This window comes from Schistocerca americana, chromosome 6 (assembly GCF_021461395.2).
Source record: "Schistocerca americana isolate TAMUIC-IGC-003095 chromosome 6, iqSchAmer2.1, whole genome shotgun sequence".
Classification (NCBI taxonomy): Eukaryota; Metazoa; Arthropoda; class Insecta; order Orthoptera; family Acrididae; genus Schistocerca; species Schistocerca americana.
In genome coordinates this window covers 196,765,180-196,784,763 of record NC_060124.1, presented here as the reverse complement: position 1 = coordinate 196,784,763, position 19,584 = coordinate 196,765,180, and the positions used below count along the sequence as shown (strand labels likewise).

Sequence of the window (19,584 nt, the reverse complement as noted above, 5' to 3'; positions counted from 1 at the left end):
GCAACCATTTCTCACTTAGATGACATTCGGGTTTCCACCTGTTCCAATTTTGTAGGGATCGTCCCTCCTACATGAGTATAATGGGACACCCTCAAGTTCCTATTTTTCTGATTTACTTATACAGTTTCACTTTCTTTATGTCGTATGGCATAATTTTTAATTTCATATTCTTAAGTTTATCATCTTATTCTTGTTAGCCAAAGCCATTATGTGTAAAACACACAAGGGAGCAGCAAAACAATGAGTTTCAAAGTCAACTGTTTTGCTGCCTCATTTTCATAATAGTTAGTGTTGAAGAGGCAGTTGTTTATGTGATGTGACCGAGTGGAGGTGTAGTGCACTTTGTGTGCTATTACTGTTCTGTAAGAGCAAAACATGATTAATATTAAGGTGATTTTGGGGTTTTAAAATGATCAGCAGATTAATTGAAAATGCAAATAGCAGTAGCAGTCAGTGTAGTAATGACAATTATGTCAGTCAGAATGAAAACTGAAAGAAAAAAATGGAAAGAATGAGCTCATTTTGTAATGAATGGTTAGAAGATAAACACTTTAAAAGTTCCCAGAATGAGATTTTCACTCTGCAGCGGAGTGTGCGCTGATATGAAACTTCCTGGCAGATTAAAACTAAGGCAAAGGTCCCGAGTTCGAGTCTCGGTCGGGCACACAGTTTTAATCTGCCAGGAAGTTTCGCTTTAAAAGTTGATTAGCTAAAGGGGATGGTGAAGGGACAGCAAACTGTACAGTGTGTACTGCTTCCTTTTCAATAAAAAGTAAGGGTATTGAGGCCATGAGAAAGTTTTTGTTATGAAAGAAACATAAAAGTTCTGTAGAATTAATGTTCAAAAGTATATTGATTGCAATTTTTTTGTGTAAAACATTCTTCTACTGACAATGAAGTTTCTACAGCCAAACTGCACTTGTATATCATGGGGTTATGCATAACTGTAGTTATCTTGCTACTGATTGTGAAATTAAGCTTGGAAGTACAATTTCAAAGTTAAGTCCAAAACTTTATTGTGGGTGTTCAAAATGAAAGATGCTGGTACAAAGGTATTGGCTCTACATTTGGTAGAAGTAATAGAAAATGAATTAAAAGATGGCACATTTTTTTCTGGTTCAACAGATGCCTCCAATAAAGGTAATTTCCTGTATCAATAAAATATTTTTCTGGGATATCTGGTATGAGGAGAGTATAGCAACAATACAGCTGATGCTATTTTCAGAAAACTTAAGTTAATTTTAGATGATCACAGTTTTGAAGTTTCTAATATATCAAGTTTTGGTGCAAACAGTGCAGCAGTGAACTATGGAAAATACTACTCATTTTTTCCAAAATTTTGAACTGAAGCTAACTGTAACTGCAATGTTAATCATAATACAGACAAAAATTCATGCAAAATGATTAAATTCAACATTGAGAGAATAGTACTGAATGTCTTCAATGAGTTCTCATCTTCTAGTAAGAAAATATATAAGCTAAAAAAAGTTGGAGTTTGTTGAATGAGGATATTAAGCTTTGTAACAACATATTCCTGTACAGTGGTTGTTCTTGTTGCTGATTCTTTGAACCATTTACTAAGATGTTGGACAGATATTCAATGGTACTTTCTCTCTCAGGAGGATGAAAAGGCCAATCATGTGAATGGTGTGAACAAAGAAGATGAATGGTCACATCTCTTTTTTCATATGTAGTTTATAGATAACTGTATGAGTTTTGCTATATGAACAATTTTACAACAAGAAAATCAGATAATATGGTTTTCTAGGTTTTAATGTGGATCAAAACTTAAAGAGCTTGAGCATATCAGACAAAGACAAATTTATGAAACATGCTGCCAGTGTTCATCACAGAAGCCTAAACTAAGTGGTTTCTTTACAGATCTCACCTTTTAAGGGATTCGCTGTCCTGAGCGAATGAGATGACCTTTGAAAGCCACAGATATTGTAAATGGTCATGTATAAAAGTCAATGATGACAGATTGTACAATGAATTTGCGGCATTAAGAACTTCCAATTTACCAATAGACAAAAAATAGGTTCATTCCTTTAGCAGAACTCCACCCCCAAACTTATTAAAGATAGTGAAATTTGTGCTGTCTATTCCACTGAGCAATGCACACATAGAATGAGTATTTTTTCTGATGAGAAACTTTTTGTGGACTGATTGGTGAAAACTGAACTTCTTGTTGAAATTAACTATAATATGAGCTACTCAGAGTTCTATCAGTATATTCTACATGAGAAGAAACTTGTAAAGGCTGCTACATCAGACGATAAGTACATCTATAATCTACAGTTCCAGACCCACTGATTTTCATAAATGTATACGGTAAACACTATTAACTTTTAAACATTTTAAGTTTCAGGAACGGTATGTGTAAACTTGTTTTGTAAATAAAATCACCTTTTCCTGCTGCCACTTAATTTGTTTATCCCAGACACTTTTCGCCTTTTTCTTGTTCTAATGCATCATCAGTGGGATGATTTGCTGATCTGCATTTCCCCTCACTTAGTCTGGAGGTCGCACTACCACTTTATTACTGACATATAAGCACAACTTCGCATTCTGACTTTCTTCACACTGTTCACCATGTTTCTCCTTCTTTTTTGTGGTGTACTATTGTTCTTTTTCCACTCAATATAACTATTTCGTCGGACACTGCTTTTAACAATGTAAATATTGCAACTCCATTACATGTTTCCTCCTCTTCCAAGTATTTCTATGCTTGATGCAGAGGATGGACATGCAAACAAACTTGTTATGGTAAATGTAGTTTAATTTTGGTGTGAGGGTAAAACTGATGAAAGTTAATAGGAATTGCACATTTAATATATCAAGTGATACCTCTGTGTGAACTGCGGACTTGCCAAAGGTGCCAGTGTCCTGACTTTTGAAATGCCAAAGGTGGCAACCTAGTTGGAGTATAGTGGCGTAACTAGGATAACTGGTGTCCGGAACACAGTCCGACTTGACCCTCACCCCCACCCCCCACCTAAATCTCACCATTGCTTAGCTTAATCCTTGCCCCCTCTCATCCACCCATGTTAGTTTGCTGTATTTGAATCCATCAATAAAGGAAAATTATTGTGTGCATGCTTTACGTTAGTTGTTGAGTATTTTTGGCAGGAGAAAGTTTAAGTCTGGAGCTCTCTGGTAAATATTTCGATAAGAAGTCACCAAACCTTCAGTGTCAAATTTGTATCCAATCACACCATCTAAACATGCAGGTATGTAAGCTGTAATGAAAAAGCAATGCACCAATGCTTAAATAATTGAGAATAATAAAACATGTTTCCTGTGAGTTACAATAGTGAACCTTAAAATTAAAGTTATATTCTCACAAAAAGAAAACACAGTAAAATTCAATTTTAAAAATCAATCTGTATAACATTTTAACACAAAGAGTATACAGTAAAAACTAACTTTTATACAAAAACATTTTTTCTGTTACCTCCTAAGAGTTGTCAGGCATATTTTCTCTGATATTTCAGCAAATATTTACAGTTTCATTTTTGCAATGTGTAGCTGAGCTCAACCCAGACAAATATTGCTCATCATGTCATTCACGCAATGCCCAGTGTTGACAGTAAACTTTGGTTTGTTCCTGTTACAGACAAAATGATTTTTCATGCGGAATTTTACATGCCCTTACACAAGAGTGCTCCCAGATTAGACTAGCAGGATACTCGTTTCATTGAAACATATTAACAAGAATTGTAAAACATTTGGAATAACCACTGCTCCTGCAGCGACAGGACCGCCCAGGCCTGTACTGACTGCTACAGCCACGCAGCAGCACTGCTCGGTAGAATAGACTTCTAGCAGCTGAGGACTGAACCAAGTCAATCCTTGTCCCTCCAGATGGTCACACTATTGTGCAATCAGGCCAATAGGACAGCAGTAGTCATACTTTATGACTGCAAGTGGTAATGTATAACACCCCATAGAGCTGAGAAAATCCCAATTCCAGGAGAAGGTACCTTTTCAGCCTTGAAATTTTACATTTTTTCTCTTCTAACACTTAAAATGGGAACTTCCCATCTTAATTGAAGCATTTGGACTCATAATTAAGTACAGATGGCTGTGCTCTTCAGACTCTACTGCAATAGCTCTTCCAAGCAAAACTGAATGTGGAGTTTGAAAGCAATCACGGGTCTTCTTTGCTCACAAAGACAAATGGTAAACTAGTACTGAGATTCCATTGTGCAGCACGAGGAGGAACAAGTTGAGATTTTTAATGGGTAATGTATATTGCTGGCAGAAACTATCACTGTGCCTCAATTTGTCATGAATGCTGGGGGGGAAAAAACCAAGAAAGGTAGCCACTGTTAAAATAACAGTACTTCCTATCATGCCAGGCAGTGTTAATCAGCAGTTTAGTAATGTTAAATACAGTCACTGCTAGAAATGAATAAAAATCCTGCACCCAGATTCCAGGAGGGGAAAAGACCACTTCTTGCCCCCCCCCCCCCCTTCCCCCTCCCGATCCTGCACCCCTTGCGGATACCTGCAGTGGTAAGTCCAGAACAGTACACTAAGAGCAGCAACAACACACAGTACAGATAACACTGGAACTCTTTTAGTTTTTCTATGATGCAGCATCAGCCTTACAAGTACCGAAGGCTTCCTAAAGGTCAGTAAGCACGAGAGTATTTAGCCACAAATGCCTGCAGTTTAAGGTGGAATCATGAACAGTTGTAAATTTACATATACAGGGTAGGGCAAATAAAAGTGGCCTGCATAAATGAATACATTTTGAAACCATTTGTTTCAGCATTAACGGAGGATCAAAAGACTTACAGTTAATTCAAATAGGATGGAGCAACTACAAGTAGAGATGGCTCAACCTTGGAGCACACAGTCCTCATGCCTGACAGAACTGTTAGCAGGGGTCAGTCTCGTTGTGGGCCTCGCTGGCTACCCTGATCACCTGAACTGTCAGTGTGCAGTTACTTCGTGTGGGGAGCCCTCAAGTCTAAGATGCATCATAACAAACATCAGTCTTCAAGAACTGGCAGAACATTACAGCAGTCCAGCTTCAATCTTCCTTCAGCAACTTGCTGACCAGGGCCCAAAAGTGCCAAGTGGTCACTTTCAACATCTAATATAGTCACGTTAGTACTGTTTCCTTTCCTCTGCTGTGTTTCTCTGTACCCTGGTGCTCTGTTCTCTGGGTCACTTTTATTTGCCCAACCCTGTATAAAAGGCAGAGCCAAAAGTGAAAATTATTCTAGCAAAATTCAGGAATTTAGTCTCATTGTGTTGAACCTGTAAGCTGATACCAATTGAGGAACAGAGGCATTTAATGATGTCAGTATAACTCTTAACAACACAAAGTCAATGTTGTTCTGACTAACTAGGCACCACAGTACTATTATATCATTTTTCAAGCAAACAAAATGTGGAAGGTGGAAATTAGTATTGTGTATTGAAACTGAAATAATAGTCTGATGATGACAATGTGTTGAAGTGACAGGCATATGGTGTTTATTAATGTTCATATTCTCTGGAATTACTGTTTTCTCTCCTAATTTTTTTTTAAAAAAGCAAGAAACTAAGTGGGTCCACAGTAAAATGATCTTAAAAAACAGAAAGGGTATACAGGATAAACATCACACTTAGGTGTGACACTTGTTGAAGGACTGATGCAACATAAGGGACACATTATGACATTGTTCAACAAAATGGAATATCTTATGTGAACTTCTTTATTATTTTATGAAAAAGAGAACAGAGAACAAAACTTTGGCATCCACAATTTGGTAGCTACGTATCAGAAAAACACTCTTAAGCCAGGTCCTGCAACAAATATTGTTTAGCTCTGCCCTGTGTTCAATATACAAACAACTATCAGCAGAAAAATAAATACTTTACATTTGTTTGTTGTGTAGCATTTAAAAAATGCTACACACCATAGTGGAATGGTAACAAAGAAGTAATCTCAATTCACTTTCTGAACACAGTACAATTAACCTCTTTCACAAATAATCTCTACAACACTAGGTTCCATGAGAACTGGGTCTAAACAACGATGGACTGTGCTGCTTAAAATATCATCCAAAAGACGATGCACTAAGCTGAAACAGATAGAGAAATATTGAGCTTGCTTTGAGTAATGGCCGACAATATTTCAAATGTTATTTTTGCAACATTTAATGAAATTTAATTTAAAAAAAATGAAAGTGAATACTTACTTCTCATCAGTAACAAAACGCCAGAGATAAAGTTGTAAGTAATGAGTATCAACTTGTATTTGTTGAAGCCCATACCGGCTAAATGTTCTTAACCGAACACATTCTAGGAAAGTCTGGAAAAATAGGTAAATTAACCATTTAACTTCGCAAGCATTTATATTTTTACTAAAGATGTCACAGCACTAAAGGAAATAAACTAGTAGTTTGTATCACATGATAGATTCTTACCTTGAGACTTATTTTTATGATGCCAGTTAGTATAGAAACTTTTGAAAAATCAACAGATGAGAAGATTTCTATACGTTCTGAGAACAATTTTTGTATGTTAGTTACAATACTTGATTCTAGCTGGCTAGGGGCATATGATGACCAATTGGACCGATGCCTTGAAAGACTGACACTGGAAAATGAAATAAGAAAACAAGCCATTTAGTACAAAGAGACAAGAAACTATAGAAATCACAATACAAATACATTACACCAGAAGAACAGTTTTAACCTGAGAAGTAGCAGAAAGACAGGTAACATTTTATTGGATTATTACTTCACTGAGGAAAATAAATATTAAAAGAAGTGTAACAGTCGCTTGTTCCATACTTTGGTTATAATGTGTAAATAAATGCAAATAAGCAACAGAAACAAATAAAAAGTGTCCAATTCCATGACTAAATGTTACTTTGACATGCGGCAGAAAATACTGGAGGACACATTTGATCCTCCCTGACCAGTTTCTAGTGAACACTATAAATGGAACTGAATAGAATGTACATTTACACCATAGGTTACACTAAAGGACCTTTTCCTCTTCTGCCATTAAAGTTGTCCAGGTGTCTTTTAGGTTAGGAGATGCTTCAAGATCCCATTAAAAAAAAAAATCGTATCATTTAAAACAGTAACCAGAATCAAATGAACAGCAAATTCAGAGTGTGAGAATCATAATTATTAGCTGCTGGAGCACTTACAGCAAACTCCCAGAAACTACATCTCTCTTAGAAAGTAGTCACATCCAAACCATATTAGGAGCTGCAAGCTGTTTGAAAACTGAAGAAGAGACAAGGGAAATTTTCAACAATATGTGGAACATAAATTGGAAGGACAGATTAGATTTCCTAAGAGGAGGAGTATTTAGAGCAACAAGCTTATGTATCAGATTTCATGAAGTCCAGAATGAATTTAACTACAAACTACCACGGATAAAGGTAAATGCGGTCGATGGACGTAGATGTTATTAACTGGATGTTTCTACAAACCATCACATTTAGACACAGTGGACATAGAGACATTCAAAGATAGCCTGAGTATATAATAGATTCTGGTGAAAGATCTATCAGAAAACTCTTAGGAAATTTTGGCCACACGTTACATCTATGAATTGGTCCCGATTTCTATTCGGTCTCTTATGAATCCAGCTGATGTTGAAACTGAAGACAGAAAGCATAAATATTTCATTATGCATTTAAAAATGTATTCACAAATGTGGATACTTCTCTACCAATGCTTCACCACTGCACACACAAATGAACGAAACTGAAACAAGCATCCTTGGTACCAAACAACAACTGAGGCTAATCTGAGTGGATAAGGTACCAGGTATTCTTTTTGATTTTACACTAAATACTCTGTGAAGTGTCATATCTTTCAAGAATATTTGTCATGGTGAATAGTTCCTTGTTCTCATGACTGGAGAAGAGAGCTGGTGATTGCTCTTGTGGCACTGATAGGTCATATCGACCATGAATAACATAATCTTTGGGACTCAGATGGCTCATCAGAGCCGCCATGTTAATTCAGTCTGTTCTTGTACCTTTTACTGTGTGCACGTGTATGATCATTGTCAAAACATATTTATGTGCAGATATAAATGGCGAAAGTTTATTCCGTACACGCTACTCGTATCCTGTTCCCATACTGGTGACCCTGAAGTTTCTATGTCTTCCGCGACTGCCGCGCCGGGTGTTGTAAATCAACAGGTTATGTGCACGCCGCCATGGCCACCTCATCCAACGCTTTTTTCAAATATTTGGAAGCACAACAATGATCGCCGGACCTCTTCATTCCTTTGCCAATGACCGGTTCCACATTAATTCACAGTGATTCGCGATCTCCAGCCATGTTACTCTACAATGTCGCTCTACAATGGTCGAGTGCCACACCGCTAACACAAACAGTGGACTCGGGTTTCGTGTTGCCAGACTACACTCACCGACATGTGAAGTGTGAAGTGCATAATATTCAGAACTGTGTACCTACCGATCGATCATATAATGCTCAAAGCGATCTACATTCGCACAGATACTTTGACTCCCAACGGGCTGCAACAACAGTTACTGTTGCACCGTGTGCAGTGCCGCCATTATTGCAAAAAGCACCCGGCCACTATCAAATGCTACCTGCTCCGGTTTTGCCTCATTGGCAAACTAATCATTCTAGTGCGCACATTTCTCCATGCTCACTCCCCAAACTGGTTGCTCAAGTTTTCGACCATGTTGGTTCACGTGCATCATTCGGTGTTTTGCCTTCCAATGGCGTCTTACCTCAGCGATGTGACTTCTCACAAGTTCCACCGGTCAATTATAGTGCGACCTCACGGGGCGTGTTTTTAACGTGCACGGAGAACTTAAACTTTGGTCATACGAGTTACCGACCCCACCCCCTGCTCACCACCGCACTCGCAGGGGGGGCCGGTTCTGGCGGGGAATTGTCACTCTCGACGACAGAGTTCTCATTCAACTCACAGACACTGTGGCCTCGCTACCCAACGACCAGTTAAATGTCAGTGTTGTGCATAGCCTCACCCTCCCTTGTGAGTGCGACCCGACGACAATTCACGCCTTCATCTCATCTCACTGGACGGCTCGATTAGCATCCTGGCTTGTCACAACTACACCCAGCCATCCGCCATTCCGCCCGCCTGCTCTCGGGCTGGCCGCCGCATCGCCTGTCCTCGCTGGCTCAACAACTTTGAGGCGGACCTGCCTCCGGTCGCAACGCCTCCGCACCCCACCCAGGTCAAGGTGGAGATCCCGGTTGTGCGTCTACCATCTCGTATGATCACCAACAACGTCGATGCCCACATGGTCTTCCCTCAAGACTCATCCGCGATACTCCGTACTGCCCAGGGGACGGGAAGGGGGGGGGGGGGGGGTGAAGGGAGGTGGCTGTGTGGCGTCGATAGGTCATATTGACCACGATGAATAACATAATCTTTGGGACTCAGATTGCTCGTCAGAGCCATCATGTTAATTCAGTATGTTCTTGCACCTTGTACTATGTGCACGTGTGTGATCATTGTCGAAATATATGTATGTGCAGATATAAATGGGGACAATTTATTCCATACACCGCTACTCATATCCTGTTCCCATACACTGTTTACAATAAGGATAATACAACAAATGCAGACAATTACATATCAATAACATCCATCCACTATAGGATTCTCGAGAATATTTTAGCTCACACTTGGTGAGCAAATGACACTCGAAATATGATCAATAAAGATAGTGGTAAGGAAAGTGGCCCTGTCGGCCGAAGTGGTCGTGCGGTTAAAGGCGCTGCAGTCTGGAACCGCAAGACTGTTACGGTCGCAGGTTCGAATCCTGCCTCGGGCATAGATGTTTGTGATGTCCTTAGGTTACTTAGGTTTAACTAGTTCTAAGTTCTAGGGGACTAATGACCTCAGCAGTTGAGTCCCATAGTGCTCAGAGCCATTTGAACCATTTGAAAGTGGCCCTGATTGTTTGGGGTATACATATCTCCTGCAAGTATAAATGATAATTTCTTACATAATATGGAAAAATGTTGATAGTGTACAAAGGAAATGTAGCAAGATAGGAATTATTTCAGCTGGCTTTTTAATACACACTCTTAAACTACACAAAAGATTGTGAACAACTGCATGGTACTCTGTGAAAACACAATTTGTTATACAGAAGATTCATGGACCAACTAGACTAAGAAAAGACAGCTCTACCTGAATACATTCTATCTATGTCACTTTAGGTAACTGTAGAGTTACTAAATAAACAGACACCTTGTAACGCCGGAAATGCATATCCTCCTATTTCCATCTATTGTACTATAATTTTTTTTCCTTATTTTGTTGCCTGAATATATGACATTTCTGTGCCTTTATATATTGTAATTGTTTTACTATTTGTATATATATATTTATGCATCTATGTCGATGTATAATTGGTTGGTTTTGTAAATATTATTTGTATTTTACGCTGGGTCTAGCCTAGGGAAAACTATGCTGTCGAACGAATACATCGATAGGTCGTGTGGAGAACCAAAGTGTTTAGGATCTTTGGTAGTGTGAACTCTGCCGCGTGGAGCATGGGCAGAGCAGAGAAAGTCTGGCTGGAGGAGGGCAGTGGAGCAGGTGTGTTATGTGACGCTCCTGCGAGTTGCCGCGCTTTCAGTGTTTGGCAGCATGTAATTGCGCTCCACTTCCTATGTTAGTTTCTGACATGGTGTCGCGGATGGGAAGCATTAGCTGGCACACATCAAGAGCCCGTTTCGGCTGGAGACTGTGTCGAGAAGAAGGCGTGCCAACATCCAGCTTCTGCAACAGCTACGGCCGACAATGAGTGATTGTCCCCACCTCCTCGACCGATGACTTCAAACCTTCAATCAACCAACAAGGAAGACTGGAAACACGTAAAGTTTTAGAACTGTATGGCAGACCTCAGCTTTTCAAACTGTCCAATCTGTCTCACAAATTACAGCAACGTAGCATGAACCTTTGTTGCTCATTGTCCCAATTGCAGTACCAAGCAGGGTCCCTTCCTTTTCCGGAATGAACCCGAGTGTCGTTGAAATTCATACGCCAGCATTAAAGTAATATCATTCCCATTTCACTGCTTTAATTTCAAAGTTCAGTTAAAGTATTCATAGCTTGCTACAATATTTAGATTACACAAGTGCAAATTAAGAGTGCGAGTTTTGTTACCATATTTTAGCTTACCTGTGACTGCAGCTCAGCTTGGTACATACTAAATTTTACTATCGTTAATTGTTCAAAATCATTTAATTCAAGTTCAAAGTTAAATCTCTTATTTCTAAATTGCGTAGATTCAAGTAGCTTTTGAAATGATTACTGAGGTAGCCCAAGACTAACCTTATTTTACTGAATTTCTTAGTGCTTCAGAAACAAAGCTCACTATTAATTTCAGTCACTAAATTAACTTTCAGTTTTCCGGTTTTATTAATTCTTTTGCGAAATTAAGTCAGAGTGTAGCGAAATTTATTACTTCTGACAAACCACCAGTTTTCACACAACACGTGTCAATCTTCAGTTGCCACACTTTTAGTGCTAATTATATGTGCATTAATCTTTCATTTTCAGTTATTATAGTAGTTGTCCATAGGACTGGCGACCGTAATTTTCCCCAAATCTCAAATATCTAATTAATGCCAATTAATTGTTAACGTAACGACTGCACATTTACTTTTTTTATTAATTTTACCCTTTTCTCAAAATTAATTTCCACCAGTTTCATTTGCATTTTTCCTCTCATTTAGATGTAACCCTTTCCTCCCTCTTTACCGACAGATTAACTTCGGAGACGATTGCTTTTCCCAAATTTCCATTAGGTACAGCCGGTTTAATTTTTCACTGTCATTAAGGTCGATAAGTGAGGAGGAGGTTACACGTGGCGACCTGGTGACAGGACAATCTTCGGATTTGAGGTTGTTCTGGACACGAATTTTGCATTGTGCATATCTCATAACAAAGTACTGGTTACGAACAGTTCATTACGTCAACTAGAATAAGTAGTGGGATGAATCCTAATTAGATTTGAGATTTGGCATTTATATTGAAAATTGGTAAAATGAGTGAAGGCAACAATTACCAGAATTTGGTAGACTTGGGTACGGAACAATCGGTCGAACAGTGGGAAACTCACACCGCGGAACCCATTGTTCTGGGGCAGGCGGCTAACATGAGACGTGACCGCCGAAACGCAACAAAGAGCAGAATTGGAATTCCAAACTTTAGAAAATGTTTCGGAATCGGAAGCGAAAATCAAATCTGTACCCCTAGATGACGAATACGGGGGGACATATATAGAGGAACCAGCTACGGAAGTAAAACCGGTAGTTTCCGGGAATTTAACTGACTTATTGAATGTTTTGATTAACGAAATCAAGAGTCAATCGGCAGAAATTAAAGCTCAGTCTGAAAAAATTGACAGGAAGCTAGACAACCAGAACAAAGCTATTAATGTTGTTAACAACAATGTTGGAGTTGTTAACACAAAAGTTGATAAAATCAAAGAAGATATTGTTATGATTAATACCGAAATAGGTAATCTTAAACAGGAAATGATAGGAGTTCAGGTGGAAATTGCGAGCATAAATACTCGTTTTGATTCCGAAATTAGCAGAATCGAGAAAAGTGTAGGAGAAGCAGTTGCTCCGATCATCGAGAATAAGGTGACAGAACAAATTCAATTAGTGAGAAAAGAGGATCAACAGAAGGTGGAAACTTTAAAGGCTTTAGTATCCGAAGTAGATACTAAAGTGAGGAAGCAGGCTAATACCGGCGAAGAGAAAAAAAGGGAAGTAGAAACGCTTGCGACAACCACTTGCCAAGTAATTACGAGAGTGTCGGAATTAGAAAAGAAACTTGACAAAAAACAGAGCTATGTGCCAATCTGTGCACATAGTTCGGAATTTTTGACGAAAGAGGAGCGGTTCGACCCCTTGAAAAAAGGCAGTATACACGCGACAGATTTCATTAAAAATTGTGAATGAGTTTTACCCAGATCATGGACTAATGAGAGAAAAATTAATGCGGTTATTGATGTGTTGGGTGATGATGCCAAGCGTTGGGGCTTAAACCTCAACATTACGAACCTGACTTTTGAAGAGTTTAAAAATTTGTTTCTGGCTGAATACCGGTCAGAGCAAAAACAACAAAGTGTCTGGCGCGAATTTGTCGTATCGAGGCCTTTCGATGCGAATTCGCGCGGCTCGATGAAGGAGTTTTGTGAGGGCTGGATCCGCAAGTTGGAATATTTGCATGATTGCCGCACGGAATCTGGGAACTCTACAAGAAGCTTCCAGATGATACAAAACGCTACGTAGGAAGCAATTACAGGACAATCAATGATTTCCTGGAAAGAGTTGAGGACGAGGACAATTGGCGCAATAATCGTGACAGTGGTAGAGGCCGTGGTAACAAAAACGGGTACCACAGCAACCACAACAATGATAACTATGGGGAATAATGCATACCGCAATCTTGGCAGCAATAACAATAGTGGTTCGGGCCGTAATGACAATCGGTACAATGCAAATAATAACAGGAATGACGGAAACCAGTATCATACTAGTGTGATACGGGCTTCGCAGAATAGTAATAACGCCAGAGGGTGTGACCAGCCGCCTCAGCAGTATCCGGGGAGTGTATCTGCTGGCACAAGACAGGGAAACCATTAGCCGCGCCGGTGAGGGGCCGACCGGGCGTGGAGAAATTTTGGCAGCCCAATAACAGTAGAAAACCGAGGTGTCGCCGTTATGAAAATTCCGTATGGAATAATCAACGGCGGAAGAGTGTGCCAGTGTTAGGAGAAAGGAGTGCGCCCACAAGTAGTAGATCAGCTGTAGACACGGCAGCAGAAAATACATTCACTGCCAGTGAGAACAATTTAAGCAGTGTTCCAGAAATCGATTATAAAGTGGCAGCTGTAACACCCACAGCGGAACTGGAGATTGAGTTTAAGAATGATTCGCAAGTGTTGAGAGAAGATCAGATGTCGGATAAAACGTCCGTCATCGAGCGAGGGGATGCAGAGAGGGATGAGGTCTGGTTAAGGCAGTTCGGTCGCTTATATGACGAACTAAGAGATTATAGGGGCCCGTATGGGAGAAGTGTTTATGGGGAGCGCGTGCAGGATTTTCCGCGTCTCGTCCCGCAGAAAGATAGTGTTTGTGAAATGATAGAAAGTTCTGGCCCTAACCGGCAGACTTTACCAGAGATAGTTGATGTTAATGGGGAGCACGAACAAGATTCGTCGTGTTTCATACCGCAAGAGTTGGATGTTGAAGTAGTAACGGAAAGTTCTGGCCCTGACCGGCAGACTGTACCTAAAGTTATAGTGTTAGAAGTGGCCTACCCATCTGACGCAAAACTCCAGTTTAAACACTGCGAAAGTATTGAGGAGAAAGATTACGAGAATTTTAGTGATAGCCGGACACGACTGGTAGAAAAGCACATAGATTACAGCGTGTATGAGGTTAGAGCTGACGTTATACGGTCAGATGGTAGCAGTGTGGGTTGCGCAGATCCAGAGGAAGTAATTGCAGATACTACTGGGCACATTCCTCAAGGTAGATTGGCAGATGAGATCAATCTGGCCAAAGAGGAAATCCTTTTAGATGACAGAAGCAATAGTTTAGTGGAAGAGATAATCAAATTCCCTCCACGGATTGACATTGGTATTGGTGTGAAAAAAGATCATTTGCGAGAAATAATGAAGCTAAAAGCCGATGTTTGCATACGTCGTCATGACGCTAAAGCGCGTTTTGCTAAGTTTGCAATCGGAGACTTAGTACTTGTAAAAGCTCATGAGAAATCGAGTAAGATAGACAATGAAATCTCTAAATTTAAGTTTGTTTATAATGGACCATATAAAGTCATTGGTATACCTCACACAAATGCTTATTGCTTAGAGTCTCCAAGCTCTGGAAAACTATTAGGTATACGGAACATTGTAGACTTGAAATTGTACCAACCTAGGATTGATTAATACCACAGAATGGGTAATTTGTACAGTATGTAAATATAGAGTATAAGATTTAACGATCTGCTAGATTGCCATGCTTTTGCCTGACCAAGAGGACATTAAAGAAGTTGTAATTAATAAGTAATTAATTTTGACTAAATGATTTAAGAGTTACTGATTATTAATCAATTTAAAAATTCAAGCTGCTAGTTTAAGTTTTCAGCTGAGTCACAGTAGATTAAGCCATGTAAATATGATTTTGTAACTAGCTGTAAGATTTCATAAACATGTGATTTACTAGTCATTGCCGATGTACTTAGACGCTGATTTAAGTTTCAGGCTAGTACATGCGTGTGATGATGAACAGTGTCGAGTTATCCACTGTGATAGTGTTAATGGGCTCCTTGAGATTACTCGGGAGTGAGTTTTTCTGAAAGAATTCAGTGAAACGGACATTCTGGAAATGCCGTTACAAGGGCGAGTGAGATCAAGCGTGCCGCACAGGCGGGCGCAACAATACTGGCGAGGCAGAGCCACTGTCGGCTCTTGTGCTGCTGTCGGCTCTTGTGCCGCTGTCGGCTCTTGTGCCGCTGTCGGCTCTTGTGCCGCTGTCGGCTCTTGTGCCGCTGTCGGCTCTTGTGCCGCCGTCGGCTCTTGTGCCGCTGTCGGCTCTTGTGCCGTTGTCGGCTCTTGTGCCGCTGTCGGCATTCTTTGTACTTGCGGGTATGGAAGGCGGAGTTTTTTTCTTCCCGGACAGCTGATGTGAAAGAATTCTGCTGTTAATATTTATGTTTTTGTCGATCTGCTGTATATTATTTTCTTGTTTAGCGATAAGTGGACTTCATGACGAGAATATCAATTATGAAAAGGTTATATAAAATGCGTAATCTATGCAATTAATTATTAATTTGTGTATTTTAATATACCTGTTTTTTATGACTCCTCGATCGACGACTTCAAACCTTCAATCAACCAACAAGGAAGACTGGAAACACGTAAAGTTTTAGAACTGTATGGCAGACCTCAGCTTTTCAAACTGTCCAATCTGTCTCACAAATTACAGCAACGTAGCATGAACCTTTGTTGCTCATTGTCCCAGTTTCAGTACCAAGCATGGTGCCTTCCTTTTCCGGAATGAACCCGAGTGTCATTGAAATTCATACGCCAGCATTAAAGTAATATCATTCCATTTCACTGCTTTGATTTCAAAGTTCAGTTAAAGTATTCATAGCTTGCTACAATATTTAGATTACACAAGTGCAAATTAAGAGTGTGAGTTTTGTTACCATATTTTAGCTTACCTGTGACTGCAGCTCAGCTTGGTACGTACTAAATTTTACTAATGTTAATTGTTCAAAATCATTTAATTCAAGTTCAAAGTTAAATCTCTTATTTCTAAATTGCGTAGATTCAAGTAGCTTTTGAAATGATTACTGAGGTAGCCCAAGACTAACCTTATTTTACTGAATTTCTTAGTGCTTCAGAAACAAAGCTCACTGTTAATTTCAGTCACTAAATTAACTTTCAGTTTTCCGGTTTTATTAATTCTTTTGCGAAATTAAGTCAGAGTGTAGCGAAATTTATTACTTCTGACAAACCACCAGTTTTCACACAACACGTGTCAATCTTCAGTTGCCACACTTTTAGTGCTAATTATATGTGCATTAATCTTTCATTTTCAGTTATTATAGTAGTTGTCCATAGGACTGGCGACCGTAATTTTCCCCAAATCTCGAATATCTAATTAACGCCAATTAATTGTTAACGTAACGACCGCACATTTACTTTTTTTATTAATTTTACCCTTTTCTCAAAATTAATTTCCACCAGTTTCATTTGCATTTTTCCTTTCATTTATATGTAACCCTTTCCTCCCTCTTTACCGACAGATTAACTTTGGAGACGATTGCTTTTCCCAAATTTCCATTAGGTACACGCGGTTTAATTTTTCACTGTCATTAAGGTCGATAAGTGAGGAGGAGGTTACAACCTCTGTAATCAACTTTATCAGAAAACTGAAACACTGAGTGTATTCAACTCACAAAACAGGCATATGATGAAAGAAAAAAGACATGTAAATGAAAAATCTTTACAGAAGTTGGAGTCCTCATTGCAGTTTGAAACTTGGAATTCTGTATGGCATGCAGACAAGTAACAAACACTTATGATACATTCTTTTTACATCCCAATACGACAAGTCAAATTACTTCCAAAAGGAAAAAAAAAATTAAACTAAGTAAGGCTGGTTTACACAGTAAAACAGCTGAAGAAGGAAATGTTTATAACTTGAAAAATGTATTGAAAAATGCATCGTTTAAGGTACCATGCCAGTCTGTAAACAGTGGTCAGTTTGAACATTTGCTATGATACTTATGTTAATTAAGTGGTGGCAAGTAGGTGTGCAAGATAATACTCATTTTTCATTTACTTCGACCTTTTCAGGACATACTGACACATGAAACACGGACATGCAACTGTTTCATTTCTAAAGAAGTGCTGTATGGTATGTGAGCAAAGTATGATACATGTTTATGTGAAGCTTTGTTTTCCTTGTTCTCATTGTGATGAACTGTTAGTCAAAACATTTTGTTTATTTATACATTTTCAATGAGTTGCATTTAATTTTGAGTAATGACGTCCATATGTCAGATTTCAATTACGTTCCTGTAGTGTTAAAAATATGCAACTTTGATTCTTAGTTCCTACACACACCTTCCTTTGTTCAATGGTGTCTTTCAGCCCTAGACTTTTGATCAATTTGTTATTCCACGCCCTGTATAACAAGTTCTCAGAGACAATGTCTAGAGGTAGCAATGAAGCTTCTCAAATGTTATAAACACTTGCTTTGAGTACACAGCAAGTGTTTATAATGTTTTAGAAGCTTCATTGTACCTGTTGATATCGCTGGCCAGTATGACCTCTGGCACTAAACCCATTTCCCCATGGGTTGTCTAGCTGCAGGGCCACAGGCTCTTCTCTTCCACAGACATCAGTCTTCTGTTAAACAGCAAACACATAGCGGTACTGTGACTGCAGACCATTTCTTCATATTTGGTCACGTGCCCACACATGCCTACAGCATGTAGACAGGTCCTGCTCTGACAATTACACTGGGCACAATCTGGTGCCCATTGACCAGAGCCAACTTGCACTAAGCACTGCACCCATGCCACAGCGTGATCACTGGGCATCAGCTGCATTCTCGCCGCAGCACTATGCCAGGCTCCTGGAAAGAGCACCCTGTTTCTGATCTAACGCGCTATTATTGTTACCCATCTTGGTTATGCAATAAATTATTGCAGATGTATACCTGGAAACACTGTTTATTTCTTGTGCTCTTGCCATCACACAAGTACACAAAAGCTGGCAACAATGCAGTCTCATCAGCATTTCTCTACCATTGCTCCTGGACATGGCTGCGACTGAATCCATTACCGTCTCCCGCCGACATCCCATCTAACCCCCCCCCTAAACTTTTGGCTGAGCCTTTTGGTGTCATCACATTTCTGGCAGCTGCCCTCATTTGAGCTGGCTTACAATCAGCTGCTGGTGCCTCACTGATGTCCAATCTATCTGTCTGCTTCAGCCGAGCCCATCGGCCCCTGATATTCCACCAGCCGGTCAGCATCTGGCCAGTTTGAGCCCATGGCACTTCAATGTCTGCCTTGCGATTTTCCCCACCTACCTGGGTCTCTCACCAGTCTTTCTGGTGCTCTTCTGTCATCTCCAGCATCCTGAACCACTGCATGTTTTATGCCCACACTTCTCTACTGAGCAACATGCTATATTTCTTTCGGTGGTGTCTTTTCTGGTGCTTTCCACTTGGCTTGCTCCTCTGCATGTGGCACCTATGGTGATGTCTTTTTCCACTGTTTTTGAACTCCCTCCCAGCCCTCCTTTTACTCTACACATGTTTCTTCACATGCTGTGCATTCAGACTCCCATTGTGTCTCAGCCTGGCCACTGCTGGTTGAACCTTGCCACTGTACAGCCATCGACACCTTTCCGACCTGTCCCTCCTTATCCTGCATTTCAGTGATCATGGAACACCCTCTGCCTAGGACCCTGTCTCCACCATCCAGGGGATCTCCTTTCCCCTTCCTGCATCTTTCAATTCCAGCTAAGATGACACCACTGTCTCCTTCTGAGGGGGAAGGGGTACTGTACATGGCTGTATCCCCTGGCCAGTACAACTACCCACACTACACCCACATGTTGCAAGTTGTCTAGTTGCAGGGATGTAGGTACTTCTCTTCCAGACTTCTCGGCTACACTACATGTGCACCGTTGATAGCAGCCCTGAGATCAAGGGTCATTCCTTCATCTGTGGTCATGTATCCACATGTGAATATCTGTTACCTGCCTATATAGGCTGTGATATGACCACCAGCAGGCAGACGGGCTCCATCCCATACCCCATCGATCAGAGCCAACTCGTAGCCTGCTCTGGGCAGTTACACTGGGTGCATCCTGTGGCCCATCAGTAAGAGCTGTATAGTTCACCTCATCTGCTCATTGGCATTATTCCGCACTGGGTGGACACTACTTGTTGAGCACTGCCTCCCAGTGGCCACCAAACCTGTCGGCACCAGCTAGCCAGTGTCATAACATCACAGCTACATAGAATGCCTTGTTGGTCCATCAGCTGTCGT

General features: G+C 40.1%; 1 protein-coding gene across 1 annotated transcript in view; it reads right to left on the bottom strand.

Moving 5' to 3' along the window:
- Positions 1 to 5,693: 5,693 nt before the first annotated feature.
- Positions 5,694 to 19,584, bottom strand: part of LOC124619432 (vacuolar protein sorting-associated protein 51 homolog) — a 120,711-nt gene continuing 106,820 nt past the window's right edge. The window contains exons 13-15 of the mRNA XM_047145808.1: positions 6,426 to 6,597; positions 6,198 to 6,310; positions 5,694 to 6,080 (exon numbers count right to left, since the gene is read on the bottom strand). Of these exons, the coding sequence (XP_047001764.1) occupies positions 5,972 to 6,080; positions 6,198 to 6,310; positions 6,426 to 6,597 (394 nt within the window). The 3' untranslated portion in view covers positions 5,694 to 5,971. The remainder of the gene's footprint in view (positions 6,081 to 6,197; positions 6,311 to 6,425; positions 6,598 to 19,584) is intronic.